Raw genomic sequence first — 19,031 nt, forward strand, 5'->3', positions numbered from 1 at the left:
GTGTAGGTGGCAGCATGTTACACAGCATTACATTGTCAGCGTGTTACAGGCTGGCTGCCAATGTCTGAGTTGTAACTCTTGCAGAATGTGTGGTACAGCATAGGTGACAATGTCTTGCAAGGTAAAAAAGAGTTACATTGTGTTGTCCTTACCATACAAGTGAACGTGTTGCAGTGTAGGCGACAGTGTCTTACGGCGTAACCGAATGTGTTACGCGGCAGTGTGTTACGCCGTTACAGTGTTACAATGTGTTACAGTGTGGTTGGCGTTCGTAAGTTAGCATGTTGTGTAGCTGTAGCTTCTCACAATATAATTGATTGTGTAGATTACAGGATTTTTCGCCATGTTAGTGTCAGTGTTACAGAACGTTATCTTGGATGACAGTGTCTTACAAGATAACTGAGTGTGTTACAGTGTAGTATGTGACAGCAGTCTTATGTGTACAATGTCTAACAATCCAACTGAGTTACATTATAGGCCACTGTAAGAATCACTGTGTTACATTATGAGCGACACTGTCTTACTGTGTGGGTGACAGTGTGTTACACAGCGTAACACTGCAATGTGCTAAATTAGCAACGAACATCAGGTATCATAAAATATTTATTAAAACATCAATCCATGAATAGTTTGGGGAGGGGGTCAATTTCATGGTTATTTCATTGTCTCTGGGTGTAAAATGCAGTTTTGTATTGATGCCTGAACTTCTTAGATTGTAAATGTGTTCTCATTAGCATTTTTGTGCACCTGAAAGGGGGGGGGGGGTTTAAAATGTGTGAAATGTTACCATTTATCAATAATTTGATCAAAGTTGTGTGACGTCAGAGGACATTTACACATACAATACACACGTTGCTATGCTAAAATAAAACTGCCATTCATGTAGTGTTTCATATTAAGAGCACACTTAATAATATAGTTGATATTCTCATTGGTCAAGTTTGGGCCTTTGCAAAAGAACAAAAGGAACACAGGGATTGGTTTAACCCTCCTGTCATGTTGCGGTCAAACTGACCCATAAAAAAAAAAGATTCAACTTGCACTCCTCTTTTTAGTTGTAGTAAGTAATTACAAAACTTGAATTTGCATGGCATTATTTCTTACAATGTAAGGTACAGCGGGTCATATTGGCCCGTTTTAAGATTTGATTTTAGTTTTGAAGACAGCTGGCATTAAACTTGTTTCGCATGCTTTTTTTCTTTTCACCATATCTCCCAAAAATGTTTTGTAATTTAATTTGCATGCTGTTATTTTTGATAACTAAACATACAACGGGTCATATTGACCCATGAACATTGTTGCTAAGAAAAGAACATAAGAGGAGTTTTAAAAGGTGAGCTGGGCTCCTTGTAACAAGCTGTGATGTCAATAAAGTTTTGAGAGTTTGTTCCAAGTCAGACAGCAGTCGACTGGAATCCAGCATGGCGGCATGGGAAAGAATGAGAGGCCGTCAGGGACAAAATTTAGGATTACCTCACACACACTGCGAAACACTCTCATATACACACCATCATAATGTTCTCACACACACTTCTGAAATTCTATGTACAAATGAAATGCTTTCATACACACTACTGAAACACGTCAGTGTAACCTATGAGAACATTTCTGAATATGTTCGAACATTTTCATATATCACATGAGAGCATTTTTGTATGATGTGTGAGACATTCTTTATATTTATGTGAGAGTTTCCCGTTTTTTTTTTTTTCAGTTATATGTGTGAAGGAAAACAAATCTTCTGGTGACTGTGAGAGCATTTCCGTTGTGTGTAGGCAAAAAAAAAATTCAGGAGTGTGTGTGAATGTTTTTGTATTGTGCAAGTGAGTAAGTTTCAGTTGCGTCTGTGCGTGTTTCATTAGAATGTGTTTCACTAGTTTGAGTGAAAAAAAATCGGTAGGGTCTGAGAAGGTTTCATGATTGTGTATGAGACTGTTTCACTTGTGTAGGTGAATGAAAAAAAATCTCAGAAGTGTATGTATGTTTCAGTAGTATGTGTGAGAGCATTCTGTTATTTTTGTGCATGATGACAATTTCAGCAGTCTTTGTGAGACCGTTTCAGTTGTGTATGAGAAAAATGTATTCAGTCGTGTGTGTATGAGCATTTTAGAATTGTTCATCAAACATCTCAGGAGTGTATGTGAGTGGACAAAAACGTGTTTCAGTGTTGGCTATGTGGTGTATGAATGTTTTTCACTTGTGTATGTGAGTGAAAGAAATGACTTGAGTACTTTGTGTGTGAGTGTTTCAATCGTGAGCACGAGGTTGTTCATTTGCTAATGAGCAAAAATAAATTCAGTACTGTGTTAGAGCATTTCAGGATTATTTATCAAAGCTTTTCAGTCGTTTATGTGGGAAAACGTTTCACTATTGTGTGAGAGCATTTCAGTCCCCTATATGATATGAAAGCGTTTCAATTTTGTGTATGAGGGGGGGAAAAATCTCAGTGGTGTAAGAGCATTTCAGATGTGTCTGAGCGGGAATAGAATTCAGTAGTTTGTGTGAAAATGTATGTGAGTGAAGAACGTTGCAGTAGTGTGTGTGACAGCATTTGAGTTGTGTGCGACCCAAAAAACAACTTCAGTAGTGTGTGTGAGAAAATTTCAGTATTGTGTATCAGAGAATTTCAGTAGTATATTTGAGCGAAAGAAACGAGTAGAGAATGTTTCAGTAGTGTGGATGAGAGCATTTTGTCTATGTGAAAAAAAAAACAATAGTTTGTGATAAATTTTCCATTGTGTGTGTGAGTGAAGAAAATTTCAGTGTTAGGTATCCGAGCATTCATGAGTCCATATGAGTGTTTCAGTAATGCATGAGAGTGGAAAAAAAATCTTTTTTTGTGTGAGACCAATTCAATAGGACAAATTCAGCGGTGTGAGAGAGTGTTTCAGTATTGTCATGAGAGCATTTCAGTGTTGGTATGACAGCTTTTCAGGTGTGTGTGAGAGGTAATCCCGAATGCTGCCCCCGCCGGGCCCTCGTAAGAAAGCCCTCAGTGTGGCGTTTGTGGCCCTCCGGCGCCCCCTACACATCGGTGCTGACGCTGCGTGTGACCGCCTCTCGCATGGCCACCGAGCGGATGAGGTCCAGCTTGCGGTAGAAGCCGGCCAGGTCGGCGGCGGCGGCGGGCATCTCCAGGTCCTGGTGCACGCTGCGGTAGCCACCGCCCCCTCGCCCTCCATTGCAGAGCCGCCCCGGGTGGTGCAGGTAGAAGGGCAGCGTGCAGCGGGCGCACGCTGGGCAGAAGCCGTGCGCCCGCTCGCAGCGGCGCAGGGGCGGCGGCGGCGTGAAACTGGCGGGCCCGTTGGCCTCGGTCAGAAAGGTGGGCGGGTATGTCTCGGGTTCGTCGCTGTAACGCTCCGGGGTGGGCGGCGTCGGGGGGGCTGACAGAGCCAGGGGGTGCGAAGGCGACATGGTGGACAGCTCCGGTTCCTCCTCCTCCCCCTTCGCGGATTCCTCCCTCTTACAGCAGTAATACTGAAAGGGGAGACAGGCGGCTTACGCTTAATGCCTGTTCCAATGAGGGCCTGTGGCCGATTAATCAGCTTTTTCGATCATCGACAAAAATTATTTGTATTTGTATTGTGTGTGTTACGCTGTGTTACAATTTGTTTGTTAGAGTGTGGTTGGGAGTTTATTGCAATGTAAGTGAGCGTGTTACTATTTGGGTGACAGCATGCTCCACTGTGTTACAATATCATATCATCATGTTGCAGTGTCAGTGTTACATGTTAGAGTTTCAGTAGCAGAATTGTAGTGTCTCTGATGGTGTCTTTCACTACAACTGAGCATGTTACACTTTTAGTGTAGGCAACAGTGCATTATCTTGTGTTATAGCTTAAATGACAGCAGGGGCGGAGCCAGAACGTGGATAATGGGTGGGCATGGAAAAATCAGGGTGGGCCTGAATTTCTCTAACCGAGCACAATCCTCCTGTCCCGACACATCATTTAATCAAATAAAATAACAGACTGAACAATATGAAGTTCAGCTCTACCTTAGACAACCACAATTATACCATTCTTAATAATCAATAAAATCAAAAACACCACGGAACACAAATTCAACAATTATTTAATAATAATTTACTAAATTGCGAGTGGGGCCCAATACGTCCACTTGGTTGTACTCATTTGCTAGCGATATTAGCAATAGCGTTACGCGACAGAGATGCTAGCTTGTTAACATTCGTGTGCACTTCAGGGACCACTCGGAAAAACATAAACTCAAAGAATATTACAGTGCATTTAATATCTGTGTTACGCGACGGAGACAACTTGCCTTCGCCGTCAGCAGGAGGTATGGGGGTGTTTGCGGGCCGGTGGTTGGGGAGCCCGGCTGTATGTGACATTGTGCTACACTCTGTCAGCGTGTTACAGTACACCTGATTGCTGTGCAGGTGACTGTTAATTACAAAAAGCCACAGTGTGCTATTCACTGAAACTTCCCGTGACTGACTGTAACTGTGTGTTTCGCGATTGTGGTTCAGTGTTCATTACAGAAAGTCACATCGTGTTACAGTGCTTCACAATAACTTAGTTTGCTCCAGTGTAAATTACAATAAGTCACAGGGTGTCACAGTTTATCACAGAGAGATTGAATACACTCAAGCAAGCAAACGTACCTGCAATCTACATAAACACAGCACAGCGACAATGGTGAGTAAGATGACGGCAGCCAGAATTCCACCTGCGATGACCACTGTCCCGGCTGACATTCGAAATGCTCTCCATCAACAGCCTGCAGGGGGCGAGCGAGAGCAGCGTGACCATCCGCACAGGCAGTACAGGAGGAGGGAAGAAGAGAGAGAAGAGGACGAGGTTTCATAGTCGTCTTTTCGGCTTCTTGGAATGTTTCGGGGAAGGTGGCACGAGGAGACATCGTAGCGTGTGCCAACGTGTGCTAATGTGTTAGCCACGACTACGCGCGCTTCATTAGTCGCATGTTTTATGCAGCATGTCTGCATAAAAAAGCAGCACTTTCACTTTATTAAGACAAGCGCTGCTGCAAATATTCTACACTTTCCTCATGCATATTTTTTTAATGTCTCACTAAGATATTTTTAATACTTTGCTAATCCATCCATTGCATGTAGCGCATGGGCCACCACTAAGTGGGGCCTCTTGTTTTGCTAATACTGTATCTCAGTAAATTTCACATTATCTCACTAATATCTCATGGAATCTCACGAATTTCTGAGTTATGCCTCACTAATATCTTTCTAATAGCACACTAATGTCAAATAACTGAACAATATCTTACTGATATCTCAGTGATCTCTTGGTCAAATTTTGGTATTGTCTCAGGAACTTGTCTCAGGACTTACAACAAAATTTCGCTAATATGTTATTTCAACAAGATCAAACATGTTCATAATGTTTCGTTACATCTCACTAGCATCTTTTGAATATCTTACTAATATTTCACAGATTTCTCATTTCCATCTCAGTAAAGTATTGACAACAACTCACTGACTGTATACCCCACAAGAATCTGAACCACATCTTGTTGATCTCTCATGACCATCTCGCGAACGTGTTGCTGATATCTCACTAAAATCTTGACATCTCACTAATACATCACTGAACTCTTGATAATATTTTATTATGTCAATAATACCATGTCACTAATATCGCATATCTATCCCATATCACATTTTGAAATTTGAACATCTTGCTATTATTTCAATATCTTGATATCTCATTGTCAACTCACCAACATCTCACTAGTATCTGAAAAATAACACACTAATAAACCACTAGCACTTTAATCTCTCGATACCATCACACTAACATCGTAACAGTATCCCACCAATATTTTGCTTCTATGTCAATATCTTAACAATATCTTACTATTTGACTATTATTTCACTCATATTTCATCAGCATCTCACTAACATCTTAGCAACATCTCACTAATATCTGAACAGTCCACTGCTATCCCACTACACTCTAGACATTATCTCATTACTATCTCACAAACATTGTGGCTAATATTTCACTTTTATCGTAACAATACTTTATTAATCCAACCACTAATTTGCATTTCATCTCACTAATATCTCAATACTCTCATTACAGCTACCTTGGTAATATTTTAACATCATGAAGCTCTTAGTGATCATCTCAAAGCCATCTCACTAAAATTTTGCAAATATCTCTGAACATCCCATTAGGATCTTGGTCCAGCCATCCGTCATCTTCATCTTACATCCACTCAGCATCATCTTCATTTTAACCGTCCATCGCTCATCCAACCAGCTTCATCTTCATCTTGCCATTCATCATCATCGTCAATCCATCCATCCATCCATGGCCCTGCGTTTTCTTTTAATCCCGCCAAGTAGGCTATGTCAAATCAACCAATGAAGCGTCTCTAAAGTGTGACGTCACTTTACGGTGTTGTTGACCGTTAAATCACATTCAAGCAACACCCGCACTGATCTTACCCATCACTTTAGTGCTGGTTCCAGTTGCAAATGCATACACACGCGCACCGGGAGTGGGAAAAGTAAGTGCGTCAGAGAAAAGAAAAAAAAAAAACACGCACACACAACACAAAAAAAGTCACCAAACTGGTTTGATTTCCTTCGAGAACATTCTCCATGAACGCTGGAAGGCAGTCCAGTTGGGACGAGAACCTCCTGCAGGGAGAAAAGAGCCTCTAGTGTCGCCGCGCGCAGCCACTCCGCTCCCCTCTGTTGCCGCGGCGGCGCGCTCACGTCCGAGCGGCACTGCGCTGAGTGTGTGTGCGCGGGTGAGTGTGTGTGAGCGCGTCGCGTCACAGCTGAGAAATCGCGCGCACCTGCCACAGGAAGCAAGCAGGCTTTCGTCGTCATCCTCTCCTTGCTCGAGTTTGATAAACCAAAGTCACCCAAGAAGTTCAAAGTCGGCTGCGCGACTAATCTCATTACCATCTCGCTAATATCTTGTTAATAATCTTAACAAGACTCAAACCTTCGCAAGTTCTCACTAATATCCCATTACCACCTTACTAGTGTCTTGATAACATCTCATCTATAATATCTCATTATATCATACTACCATTTCACTAATAGCTTGCACATATCCCACTGTTATCTGACTGATATTTGACTAAAATCTCATTATATCTCACCAATATCTCAACTGAAGTATCAACAATAACTCACTAGTAGCTCACTGACATTTCATTATTATCTCAGTATATCGGTAATATCTCTATAAACTATTAACAATATCTCACTGCTATCTCATTACAATCCATCAATATCTCATTAATAACTTACTATCTCACTGAAATACCACCAATATCTCATTAATCTCTCACCTATATGTCATTACTAATTAAAAAATAATACATATATATAATTATAACTACATCACTAAAATCTTCAGAATTTTGCTAATATCTCTTCACCTCATTATCTCATAAGATCACTAATATCTCCATAAAAACTTTGTAATAGTTTACTAACATCCCATTACCATCTTTACCATCTTTGTATACATTATTACTCACTATATCTGATTCCATCTTGTCAATTTCTCACTAATGTCTAAGTAAAATCTCCCTGATATCTCACAACAATCTCACTAATACTATGAGAGTATCTGACTACCTCACTAATATTGTGCTATTATTTCTCTTAATCTCACTAATATCTCAGTAGCATCTCACTAATGTTCTTGCTCATGTCTTAACCACCTTAAACTTAATATCACACAAATATATTAGTGATTATCTCATTATCATCTCACTAAATTGTTTATATTACTATCTCACTATTACCTCTCAACGAGATCTCACTAACATTCACTAATGCACTGTATCTAAAGGAAAAAGGCAGCGCAAGAAGAAGAAAATATTTCAGGTGGTAAATAATTCAAAGGTGGAAGCTGGCTGAGATTTCAGTGTCTTGTGCAGACAAGAGTGTGTAATATTCATGAGACCTTACTTTTACTCCTTTTACCCCTATGCGCGCACACACATACACACACATACACACACACTGAGCACTAGACCCACACAACACTCACTAGTGTCACAACTACATTGACGCAATGTCCATTATCTTTTCAGATGATTGAGAAAATCCAAATCATTAAAAGCCTTACATGTCACGTGTGTGCCAGGCAGGTCCACACATCCTCAATGTCACACTGAAGGTTCTATCCGTAACCTCACTGAAGGGTCTAGAGTTGGAGACTCTCTGAATGACGCAGCTACTGTAAATTCACTCTGGGTCCTCTGCTTGGTGAGGCCAAAGTTGATCTGGCTCTAGTTGTAGTGAGTAGTATTGGGTTCTAGTTTGGGTTCCAACGTTCACTCCAAGGACATTTCCTGACCTGGAGATGCTCTGGTTCTGCACATGACCTCACTCTAGGTCTTCTCACGGGTGAAATGATGTTCAAGAGTTAAGCAAGCTTAAGTTCTAAAGCTTCTGACCTCATGCTGGGTTCTATTGCTGATCATACTGAAAGATCGAAAGCTAGTGACATTTTGGATTATAAAATAACCGAGAGTAACAACACATTTGTTTCGTCCAGATGACAATTTGGGTTTCTTTATCCCACTAAAGGTTTTGAAGATGTGATTTATAGTTGATCCTCACTGTTGTTCTAAATCTGACTTCGTATTGGGGTTTTAAACCAGTGACTTTAGGTTTTCTATAACTGACCACACTTTCATGGCTAACTTGAATCTAGGTTCTGAAGATGGTATATCTGTTCTGGTTGGAATGTGGCACTCTTATTGGATTTTAAAGCCAGTGATCCACTGGGACCACGCGGAACATTCTACAGCTGACACTATTTGGGTCCTGGATCTGCAAAATTGTCAGTGATGACCACAGAAAAGCAGAAGAGTAGCCAGGTGGGTCATGAACGTGTGTGTTGACTGACGAGTTGCGAGCTTGTCGTACGGGAACGCGTCGTGTTCGGCTCAACGAGGCGGAGCAACGCTCTGAGGGAATGTTTGTTCATCTTGTTGTCGACAAGTATCTTTGTCGACCCCAATTTCTTCCGCTCCGCTTAAAGCTTCACTAGAATACACACACACGCACACACACGCACACACGCCCCCCCCCCCACACACACACACACACACGCAGACTGACAGGAACTGTTCCGCTTGGAACGTCAACATCGAGTAAGCAGACAAGAGTTTTTTTCCCCACTTGAACACAGCAGACCCCGCAAATCAAATCCAACCTGAGGAGATTTAAAGAAAGTTGTTAATTTAACTTTTTTTTTTTTTGTTCTAGCGCAGGTGACACTCTGAGCTCCAGGTTCGAATCATAACCACACTAAAAGTCCTAGAGCTCGAGACTCAGGATCCCCAGTTTGGTGCTTGGTGTGGCTATTTTTCGGTGTTAGCTCCACTCAGCTTCTAAAGCTGATCTCATTTTGGCTTCTATTGGGAATCTGCAGAGAAATTAACTCTTAGTCCCCTCATTGGTGGGACTAAAGTTGATCCGGCTTGGTTCTAAGGCCCAACTCATTCCCAACTTGGCAACAATAGGAAAATGTGGGTCCCACGGCGACAACAGTTGAGAACCACCGTTCTAAATGATCCATTTAGTGAGATAAAGAGTTAACTCCAGCGAAATAAAGTGTTCGAAGGTCTAGCTTGGGTTCTTATTCCGTCCACTGTGAAGGTTCAAGACGCTCCGGTCCAACAGCAAACCTCACTCTGTGTTTTCTAGTTGGTTCGAGTGTTGATCCCGCTCTGTTTATACAGCTGAACTCTTATTGAGTTCATGACACTCTTGTTTCTAACGTTAAAACAGAAGGCTGTACAACCGGAGACGCGCCATTTACTGTCTGTTTTCTTGTTAGTTAATAACAATAATAGTTCTTTTGTGTACAACCACCTTTTGTGGCCTTCAAGGTGGCGCAAAAGAAACAGAGGTATAACGGGATGATGATGATGAAGATGATAATGATGAATGTTCCCCCAGAGTGACTGTAACTGTGACTCCCTGACAAAGGCGAGCTGAAGCCAACACAAGGCTTTATGCCAGGGAGCGCGGGCGAGCATCTCTGTGAATCTCCTGAATAATGGAAGCATCTCCATTTGAAGGCTCTTCAACACTCTGACCCCACTTTTGGAAAAAAAAAAAGCTTTTTTTTTCTCTCCGGGCAGAATATTCCATCTTATCTCCAGTGAAGCGCACGGGAAAGTAGCGTCGCTGCATGAGGAGGCTTTTACGTGGGGAGGGGCTTGAAAGCTCGCCGGCTCCCGCTGCTATCTTTCCGTGGCGGCCTCGAACCTCGCCACAGCCAAGGAACGCCGACGTCCGAGCAGCCGACGAGTCATCCCGGGCAAAAAAGTTTAGCGGTGCCTTTCATTGTCCGTCATGCTAATTTTGCCTCGTGAATATTCAGCGCCGGCTGTTAGCTTATTATTCAGGACATATGGAAGGACGACGTTTAGGGGACAACTTGCATGGGGGATCTTCTTGGGGTCGTCTTCTATGGGGTATCTCTTTAGCATTGTCTGGTAAATAGACAATTACATAGATGCAAAAAAAATGGGCTTCCAACTATGCTTAGTCTGACTATTTTTTTTAAGTTTCCCGTCATTTATCACCTACAAAATGGGCAGCCGTCATAGGCGGACCGGTCCGCCACATGGACGGATTGCTCAACTCTGAGTATTAGCATATTGGTGCTGATGGCATTTATTTTGCATTTATTCCTCCACAGAAGGGAGGCTGGCAGGTGGTTCGGAGAAGGAGGGGGTGACATCTCCCCCTTCGATACCGCCCACCCTCCTGCCACCGCTAACCAGGCCAAAGGTGTGCAAGGACAAAAGAGACACTCAAGCTTTGATACTTTTGCATACAACATGGTGACATCAGAGCGAGCCACAAAAAAAAGGAAAAAGCCAAAGAAAAGCTGAACTAATAAGGGACTTCTTGCCAGGGATGTCTTATATGGAACGTCGTGATTGTGACATTTTGCTAAGGACATGACAAGGGAGACATCTTCTCTGTCGACATGTGATTACTTTCATACAGGAAATCTCAGACAGGAATTCTTACACGGGATATTTCAACTCCCAAAAATCTGGGTAGGGATCATCTCTTACGTAAAGGCCCTGATACACCAAAACGACGTTCACCAACAGTGACAGACGCTTAGCCCCTGTGGCGTCCGGGCCTGCTGTCGGCACGTCACGCTGGCAAAACGCACCCCAACGACAGACAGCGACGCTGACCATTAAAGTAGCTTCTGCACATGCGTGAGATGTAATACCCCTCCATACCATCGGCTGCGGTGGTCACTATTTCTCATTGTTAGAAAAATACAACCGGAAAGCTGTTGGCCGGGGGCGGATTACAACAATGTAAACAATGCATTCGGCTGTATTCTTCGCTCACGATGAACTCCCACGCAAAGTAAACCATCACGTTCTTGACACAGTATTGTGAAATACTTACAATGTCAACCCTCACTCTTGTACTTGTAAAATTAAGGCAGCGAAGGCGTGCTCACTATCCGCATTTGTCACATCCCGTTGGAGCTCCAAGCGCTGATTTGCTAGCTAACAGCCAGTCAGAGTGACCAAATGTCACGACTGGCGACGCCGCTTCAACATACGTAAACGTCCCCAAGACGCTTACAGACGGGTTACGACACTACGACGGTGGTCACTACACCAATCAGACGGCGCTTAAAGACGCCACGGCGCTTCACGACCTCCGACGTCGGTTTGGTGTATCAGGGCCTTAAGATCTCGTAAGGGATGTGTAATATGGGATGACTCATCAGCCGCATCTCATACAAGACGTCGCATTAGAGCAGTCTTCAGAGATTACACTTAGCTGGTCTTGAATGGGGGAGTGGGACGTAGTAATTCTTAGTTTTTTCGAGCATCAGCAGTGTTAGCACCAGGCAAGCTCCTTCAGCTAGCGGGAGCAAGTGGGACGCGCTGCCGTGCCATGACAGCTGACGTGAAGATCAGCGTGTGCAACCAAACGCGCTCGTGCATTTTTCATACGGCGGCCGCCAGCTTCTTTTTCCTGCGCTCCACTCACCTGGCAAGGAATGTTTGGAATATGAAGAGGATGATTCACCGCCGTCTTGGAATGCAAGCCAACATCCACGTGATCCTCACACCGTTTGACACAACATGGAGGGACGTCTCGTGCAGGGTATCTCCAGCTCTTATGGGATGGCTCGCCTGTACTTTTCCCATTGCAAGGAATTTTGATCTCTAAAACTGTTGGCGAATGTGTGGTCTGGTTGGAAAGTGGGTCACTACACTAGCGTTCACATTAGCATTGGCAACTAGCTTTGTTGCACTTACTGATCACCGAAAGTGAAAGCCTAGAAAAGAGTTTCACATTTGGTAGGGGTTGCTGTCTGGGCCTGTAGGGGACATTCAGGCTACACATCGGTGTGTAGCTAGCTAATATTCTCAACAATCAGTCTTGTATTTCTTTTTTTATTTTTGTTTTATTGAAAGGGCAAGTCAACCCAAACATATTTTCCTCAAGAATATGTTCTATGCAGGCCCACTAGTTGAAACAGGGAATTCTGATTAATATTGCATTTATGGCATGTAGCAAAATCCACATGTTTTTAGCCATCTCAGGGGGCGGCCATTTTCTCACTTCTGTTGACTGAAAATAACATCACAGTTACCCAGGGGTCAGATAATGACCAATCGTGGCTCAGATTCAGAAAACAGATGAGCTGTGATTGGTCGTTACCTGAGCCTGCCATGACAAAATGGCCACCCCGTGAGGTGGCTAAAAACGGGCGGATTTTGCTGCTTAACTCATATTCCACAAATGAAATATTAACCAGAATGACGTGTTTCACAACTAGTGAGCCTGCATAGAACACATTTTTGAAAAAAAATACGTTTGGGTTGAGTTCCGCTTTAAGAGCTACAGTGTTTGACATGATGTCAGACTTCTTCGTGCCTTTTCTTCTTCTAAGTCATGCACGTCAGACTGGGACACCACAGTTGTATCAAACGGTGCCTTCAGAACAAGATGACAACCTTGTGTTGCCAAAACAATAGTGAAATGGTAGCTTATTCCTAAATGTTATTTGAAGCTCTGTTGTATTCAATTACATTCTTTGCACCTCACTGTATTCCTTGGAAAGATTCTTTACAGCCACATATTTTGATTGGGACTTTTTGCTACCACTGCATATTTATGTTTCACATATGTTTTTTGTCACGGTGAGCATGGGCTTGAGGAACCAAAAGCATGAAGGTGAGGCAAGGCGCACTCAGAAAATAATTTATTTCAAAAGAACATAAAAGGCAAACAAAGTACTTGGATTAATCAAAGAACACAAAATCAACAAACTCCCAAAACAAGATTTAAAGTGACAAACAATGAACCAACAAGGACTGAAAGGAAGTAGGGAACTAAATAAAAAACAAACTGACGAGACAACGAGGAACACCTGGACAAGACACAAGTGTCTGTGGGATTTGATTGGTTGACACAAGGAACCGGATTGACTAGCACACGTGGACACAATAAAATGAAACGAGACACACATTGACAAAAGGGACATGAGGCAAACATGACACAAATACAATCTAATGAAAACCAAGTCCACAAAACACAGAATGTGGCATTTAGTTATTTCTAGTTAATTTTATTATGTGCTCTATACATAATAGTACGTATTCTATTAACAAACAGGGAAAAATAATGGAAAAAATATTCAATATTCAAATATTTCATGCAATTTTAAGGAAAGATGCTATATTGGGATATATAGGGGACCATCTTATATGGGACATCATGTTGGTGACTCACATGGGTCAAAACATTTTTATTGTGATATTTTGCTGCGTATAAAACTATGGGGTTCATGTGCGCAGTGTGGAGAAAAAGGTTTTGGAATTGTCCTGTTTGAGGATTTGTTTGCACTGGTCAATGTTTTATACAGATGACGGCTGCAAGTCAAAGTGCAGACGTAGCTCAGAGTACATATTTGTGTCTGCTGCCCATTGCCAATAGCAGACACACTTGGACTGCTGGTGAGCGCAACTCCTGCTCATCCCTGTTTTTCGTCGTTGTTCACTCGTGTTGTTCCTCCATGTCATTTTGCTGCCCTCTTTATCCAGTTCAGGACCGATACAAGATGATCACGCTGTGGGTTCCTCTTCTGCTGTTGGCTCTGGTGCACCTGACCTGTGCCAGCCCCAACGTCTGCGATCAACAAGCAACCTCAGGTGCCCTCACGTGGTACCCAGTTCTGGACCAGTGGTTCTCAAACTGGGTTTCTTGGGGATTAAAATAAACATGACCTGGCCCAACATGTGGCCCTTGTACACGTGATAGTCATTTTTAATTGGCATTAGGATTATGAGGTTTCCTTGAAAAAAACTCCTCCCCTGGACTCCAGATTTTGAGAACCCCTGCCTTAAAAATCACAATGACACAAGATGCTATCAACTGACCGTCAGATGAAAGATAACTCTTGACTCCAAGGTTTCAGGCTTGCCAAGTATTCCATGTGCGCCCTGGAGAGGTTTTCCTCGTGGGTGGAAACACAGTTGGCAGAGCGCAGTGACACTACTCGTAAGTTGACACGGATCGCCAGAGGTGGGGGACTTGTGTCACATGACTTGACTTAAGTCGTTGATTTGAATATTTAGCACTTGCTTGACTAAAACTTAAGAAAGACCTGACTGGACCTTGACTGGAACTGCATGAGAATTCTTGCCTGTTTGCCTGTGATTATCTGCATTTTCTAGCTAGCACATGACCTATATTTGTTTGGTTAATTGGCTAATGAGTGAATATATGCTATGACTTAGAAAAACTGCATGACTTGAATAAGGGCAAGCAAATTGAAATGTAGTTATGAGTCCGCTTGACGTGCGAATTTTGAATGACTTGGACGCACGATAGAATATTTAAGATGCACTAGTAGAATGATAAGAGAAAACTTGTACAACGACTGACACTCCAGCACACCGGTGTCAAACTCAAGGCCCGGGGGCCAGATCGGGCCCGTGACATCATCTTATATGGCACGAGAAGACAAATCATGTGTTGACTTGACATGTTTTTTTGAAATTGTCTTGACTGTTAACACAACATATTTGATATTTCAAGCATTTGTTCCCAAGCCTTCCTTTAAAATACATTGAAAAATATTTGAACAAACTATTTACTGGCTTCTGATTTCAAAACTAGTGATCCATCAATTAGTTGTGTATAAGGCGATCATACATTTACATGGGTTAGCAGTCGTAACGGCCCTCCAAGTGAAATCAGAACTACGGTGCGGCCCGCAGCAAAAATGAGTTTGACACCCCAAGTTGCACTAGAATGATGACTACACAAGTAGCACGACTACAACTCAGTAATAGAACCACTAGGAGGCAAAGGTAGACTGACGAGGATGCAATGGCGAATGACTCAAACCTACGAATGCAAGGATGAGGTCTCACTAGTGGAATGACAATGCTGCGCTAGTAGATTGACAAGGACACACTTGTAGAATGATTACCGTACAGTAGTAGAGCAACCGGGAAGCAAAAGTAGAATGAGTCGGGCACAAAAGTAGAATGACGAAGGCGTATTAGGAAAATGACTAGGACACCATTAGAATGACTAGGACTCACTAATAAAATGACGAGGACGCACTAGAATAACTACTACAGTGCACTTGTAGAATGTACAAGTATGGCTTCCTAGATCGACTTGGGTGAACGAGTAGTGCAAATAGGACTCACTAATAGAATGACGATGACACACTAGTAGAACAACTTTGAAATACTTTTAGGATGACGAGGGCGACTAGTAGAACGACTTACAACACATTAATAGAACAACACTAATAGAATGACAAGAACACAATAGTACAATGACAAGGATGCACTACTAAAAAAACTAGATGCACGAATAGGATATCGATTAAACGCTGAAACGGCTTTTGCCATGAGTCTAAGTTTTGCAGATTAAGACTTGAGATATGCTTCTGACATCCTCCCACCTTTGCCAATTTGTCACTGTGAAACCCTGCAGAAACCTGGAAAACAAGTCTCTGGTGACTCCTCTGCGTTCTGATTGTTTTCTTCTTTCCTTCACACAGCAGTGCCACCTCCCGTTCTTGAACCTGCTTTGGAGAACAGACATCCGGAACAACCACCTTTTAAAAGGGCTCTGCGGCCATCATTGTTCTTATTGAGAAGTATGCAGGACGCCCAGCCAACCGACTTTGATGAAAAAAACCTGGAATGGAAAGATTGGGACGGCTCCATTCCAAACGGCGCCGTGTCCATCTACAACTCGTATTCCAGCCGCGTAGATTACATCTGCAAAGTGGGCTGCCATTCAGGTTACTATGACTCCACACTCAGCAACGCCGCCTGCGCCTACTCAGCCGACGGGGCGGGGTACTCCACCACTGAATTTGAGGTGCTGGTCAACAAAGACGACTTTGAGATTCTGGAGTGGAAAGACGGCTACAGTGGTTCAGTGACACCCAATTCAATCAAGACCTGCGCAAATGATGACATTTATGTCGGTAAAAATGAGTACGGACTGGGGGAAGTGCAGGTGAGCGAAGGTGTGTTCAACCTTCCCTGGGGAGGAAGTCGTTATTGGTACCGTCAATACCAGGTCCTGGAGACCATGAAAGCCGTCAGGAGAGAGCACCTGATGGACGTCAAGTATAATACAATGGGCATCAAGCCCATCGAGTATCCCCCTGAGGTCTTGAACAAGGGCACAGTTGCAAATGGGGATTGCCAGGCCATCAAGCGCGAGGTCACCCTTTCCAAGACCGTTGCGTCAACCAAAAAATGGGAGATCAACTTCTCCATCACGGTGGGAGTCGGCATCACCATCGAGACGGGAATCCCCTTTATAGCTGAAGGGCAGATTGACTTGAGGGCCGCCTTGACCTACACTTTGAACAAAGAGACCTCCTATACCGAGACCAACACCCACTCTCTGACTCTGGAAACTACGGTGCCCTCCGGCCACTCATGCACCGTCCAAATGCAGGGCAAGAAGTATGGATTGGATATCCCGTACACGGCGCGCCTCAAACGCACTTACAGCAACGGGGAGACCAAGTGGACCACCGTCACCGGGACCTTCAAGGGCGTCCAGATCTCGGAGGTTCAGGCTGAAATGGAACGCTGTGAACCTCTGCCTGATGTTAAGCCTTGTTAAGATGAGCCATCGTGTGGCAAACTGATGTAAAAAATAACTGAAATAAAAAATAACGTTCACGTTAACTGCTTCTCTTTTCATTCAAGTCATGGACATGTCGAGACATCCATTCACCCTGTGCATCCCTGAACGGGTCCCACCAGTCAATCGCCAGAGCACACAGAGGCGAGCGAGCTTTCACACTCGCACTAAGCAGCAATTAAGAGTCTCTACACCTGCCCATTCTTTCATCCACTATCCATTCACCATCCTTTCTTCCTATCATTTCATATATCAGCCATCCATTTTTTTCATACATCGATTAATTCATCATCCATCTATCCTTCCGACCATCTAGCCATCCATCCAACCATGTATTCTTTTATCATTCATGAATCCACCCATTATTTCACCCATCAATCTGTTCATTTGTCCGTCAATTGAGCCATTGTCCATTCTTTTATCCATCATCCATCATTCACCGAGATTTTATTTCATCATTCATCCATATGTCATATTCATCATCTCATCCATTTGTCAAACCATTCTGTCATCAGTCCATCCATAAATCCATTCACTTATCCATCCATCCATCCATCCATCCATCCATTATCGATACTGCTTATCCTCACAAGGGTCGCGGGAGTGCTGGAGCCTATCCCTGCTGTCTTCGGGCAGTAGGCGGGAGACACCCTGAATTGGTTGCCACCCAATCGCAGGGCACACAGAGACAAACATCCGCACTCACAATCACACCTAGGGGCAATTTCGAGAGTCCAATCAACTTACCATGCATGTTTTTGGAATGTGGAAGGAAACCGGAGTACCCGGAGAAAACCAACGCAGGCACGGAGAGAACATGCAAACTCCACACAGGGAGGCCGGGGCCGGGATCGAACCCACAACCTCTGAACTGTGAGGCGGACGTGCTAACCAGTCGCCCATTCACTTACCCATTCATCAATTTTTTTTTTTTATTCAGACATACATTTATGATTTTTCGTTCATCTACCGTCCATCATCACTAAATTAATGCATCCAATCTTCTACGCATGTAGGTACAGGAATTTCATCTACATCAGTTTGTAGATAAATTCTTGCATCATGCATCCATCATTGTTTTCTTCCATCCGTACACCCATCATTCAGTTCCATTCTTTCATTCTTCACCCATCCATCCTGCAATCCTGCAATCCATCCATTTTTTATTCATCCACCCATCAGTCCACCCATATTTCACCCACCCATCAACTGTCATCCATCCATCCATCCGTTGCGGACACTGCGCAACTGCTAACTACACTAGGACAAACTCCCTGGGTGACTTTAAAAATACATAGTTGACTTTAAAACATTGATTGAAATTATGTCATGTCATGTCATCTTCCAAACCGCTTATCCAATATAGGGTCGCGGGGAGTTGCTGGAGCCTATCCCAGCCGTCAATGGGCGAAGGCAGACTACACCCCGAACTGGTCGCCAGCCAGTCGCAGTGATTGAAATTACACATATACAAATGATAAAGTATGTATTACTTTGAGTGGACCGCTGTGAACCGCTGCAAGATGCCAAGCCTTGCTGAAACACATTCGGACTCTGAGGAAGGTCCTTTTTATAAGACTTATAAAAACGGATATACACATCGGTAAAAGTCTAAGAACATTATGTCTTCATTGAATAAATCTCATAACTATTTCTGCACAGACCAAAAAGTATTTGGTCTTTACTAAAACTAACAGTTGAGTTTCTGTAAACATGACAGTTTGGGCTTCAATCAAGCTAACCTAGGTATTTTTTAAACATCAAAGTCTGTGCTGTCATCAACCAAACTAAGATCTAAGTTCCCATGAATGTCAATAATACAGTCAGACTTCAAACAACAGACATATTTCTGTAAACA

The 19,031-nt window shown here is 43.1% G+C and overlaps 2 protein-coding genes across 3 annotated transcripts; one reads left to right on the forward strand and one right to left on the reverse strand.

The window, feature by feature from the left end:
- Window positions 1-590: 590 nt before the first annotated feature.
- On the reverse strand, window positions 591-6,698 carry fam163b (family with sequence similarity 163 member B). Its single transcript, XM_086031035.1, has 3 exons — window positions 6,449-6,698; window positions 4,625-4,740; window positions 591-3,477 (listed from the first exon to the last, which is right to left on the reverse strand). Exons 2-3 carry the CDS (start codon window positions 4,715-4,717, stop codon window positions 3,025-3,027), a joined length of 546 nt encoding a protein of 181 aa, XP_085887161.1. The 5' UTR covers window positions 4,718-4,740; window positions 6,449-6,698; the 3' UTR covers window positions 591-3,024.
- A 7,220-nt stretch (window positions 6,699-13,918) lies between these two features.
- LOC147147566 (natterin-3-like) lies at window positions 13,919-17,217 on the forward strand. 2 transcript variants are annotated; one of them, XM_086032104.1, is made up of 4 exons: window positions 13,919-13,998; window positions 14,086-14,193; window positions 14,453-14,542; window positions 16,068-17,217. In XM_086032104.1, exons 2-4 carry the CDS (start codon window positions 14,103-14,105, stop codon window positions 17,150-17,152), a joined length of 1,266 nt encoding a protein of 421 aa, XP_085888230.1. In that variant the 5' UTR covers window positions 13,919-13,998; window positions 14,086-14,102; the 3' UTR covers window positions 17,153-17,217. The 2 variants fall into 2 exon arrangements, with proteins under 2 accessions (XP_085888230.1, XP_085888229.1); XM_086032103.1 differs by having other exon boundaries at window positions 13,927-13,998; window positions 16,065-17,217.
- The last annotated feature ends 1,814 nt before the right edge of the window (window positions 17,218-19,031 follow it).

Source organism: Filicampus tigris, chromosome 5, assembly GCF_054856515.1.
Source record: "Filicampus tigris isolate MCC_2025a chromosome 5, RoL_Ftig_1.0, whole genome shotgun sequence".
Lineage (NCBI taxonomy): Eukaryota > Metazoa > Chordata > Actinopteri > Syngnathiformes > Syngnathidae > Filicampus > Filicampus tigris.

Bases quoted from the DNA above. Each gene is read 5' to 3' on its own strand.
- LOC147147566 (XM_086032103.1), top strand. From the start codon at position 14,103: ATGATCACGCTGTGGGTTCCTCTTCTGCTGTTGGCTCTGGTGCACCTG. The intron at 14,194-14,452 runs GTGCCCTCACGT...CTTGACTCCAAG, and splicing joins CGATCAACAAGCAACCTCAG to GTTTCAGGCTTGCCAAGTAT. The intron at 14,543-16,064 runs GTAAGTTGACAC...TCCTTCACACAG, and splicing joins AGAGCGCAGTGACACTACTC to CAGTGCCACCTCCCGTTCTT.
- fam163b (XM_086031035.1), bottom strand. From the start codon at position 4,717: ATGTCAGCCGGGACAGTGGTCATCGCAGGTGGAATTCTGGCTGCCGTC. The intron at 3,478-4,624 runs GTACGTTTGCTT...CTCCCCTTTCAG, and splicing joins TGTGTTTATGTAGATTGCAG to TATTACTGCTGTAAGAGGGA.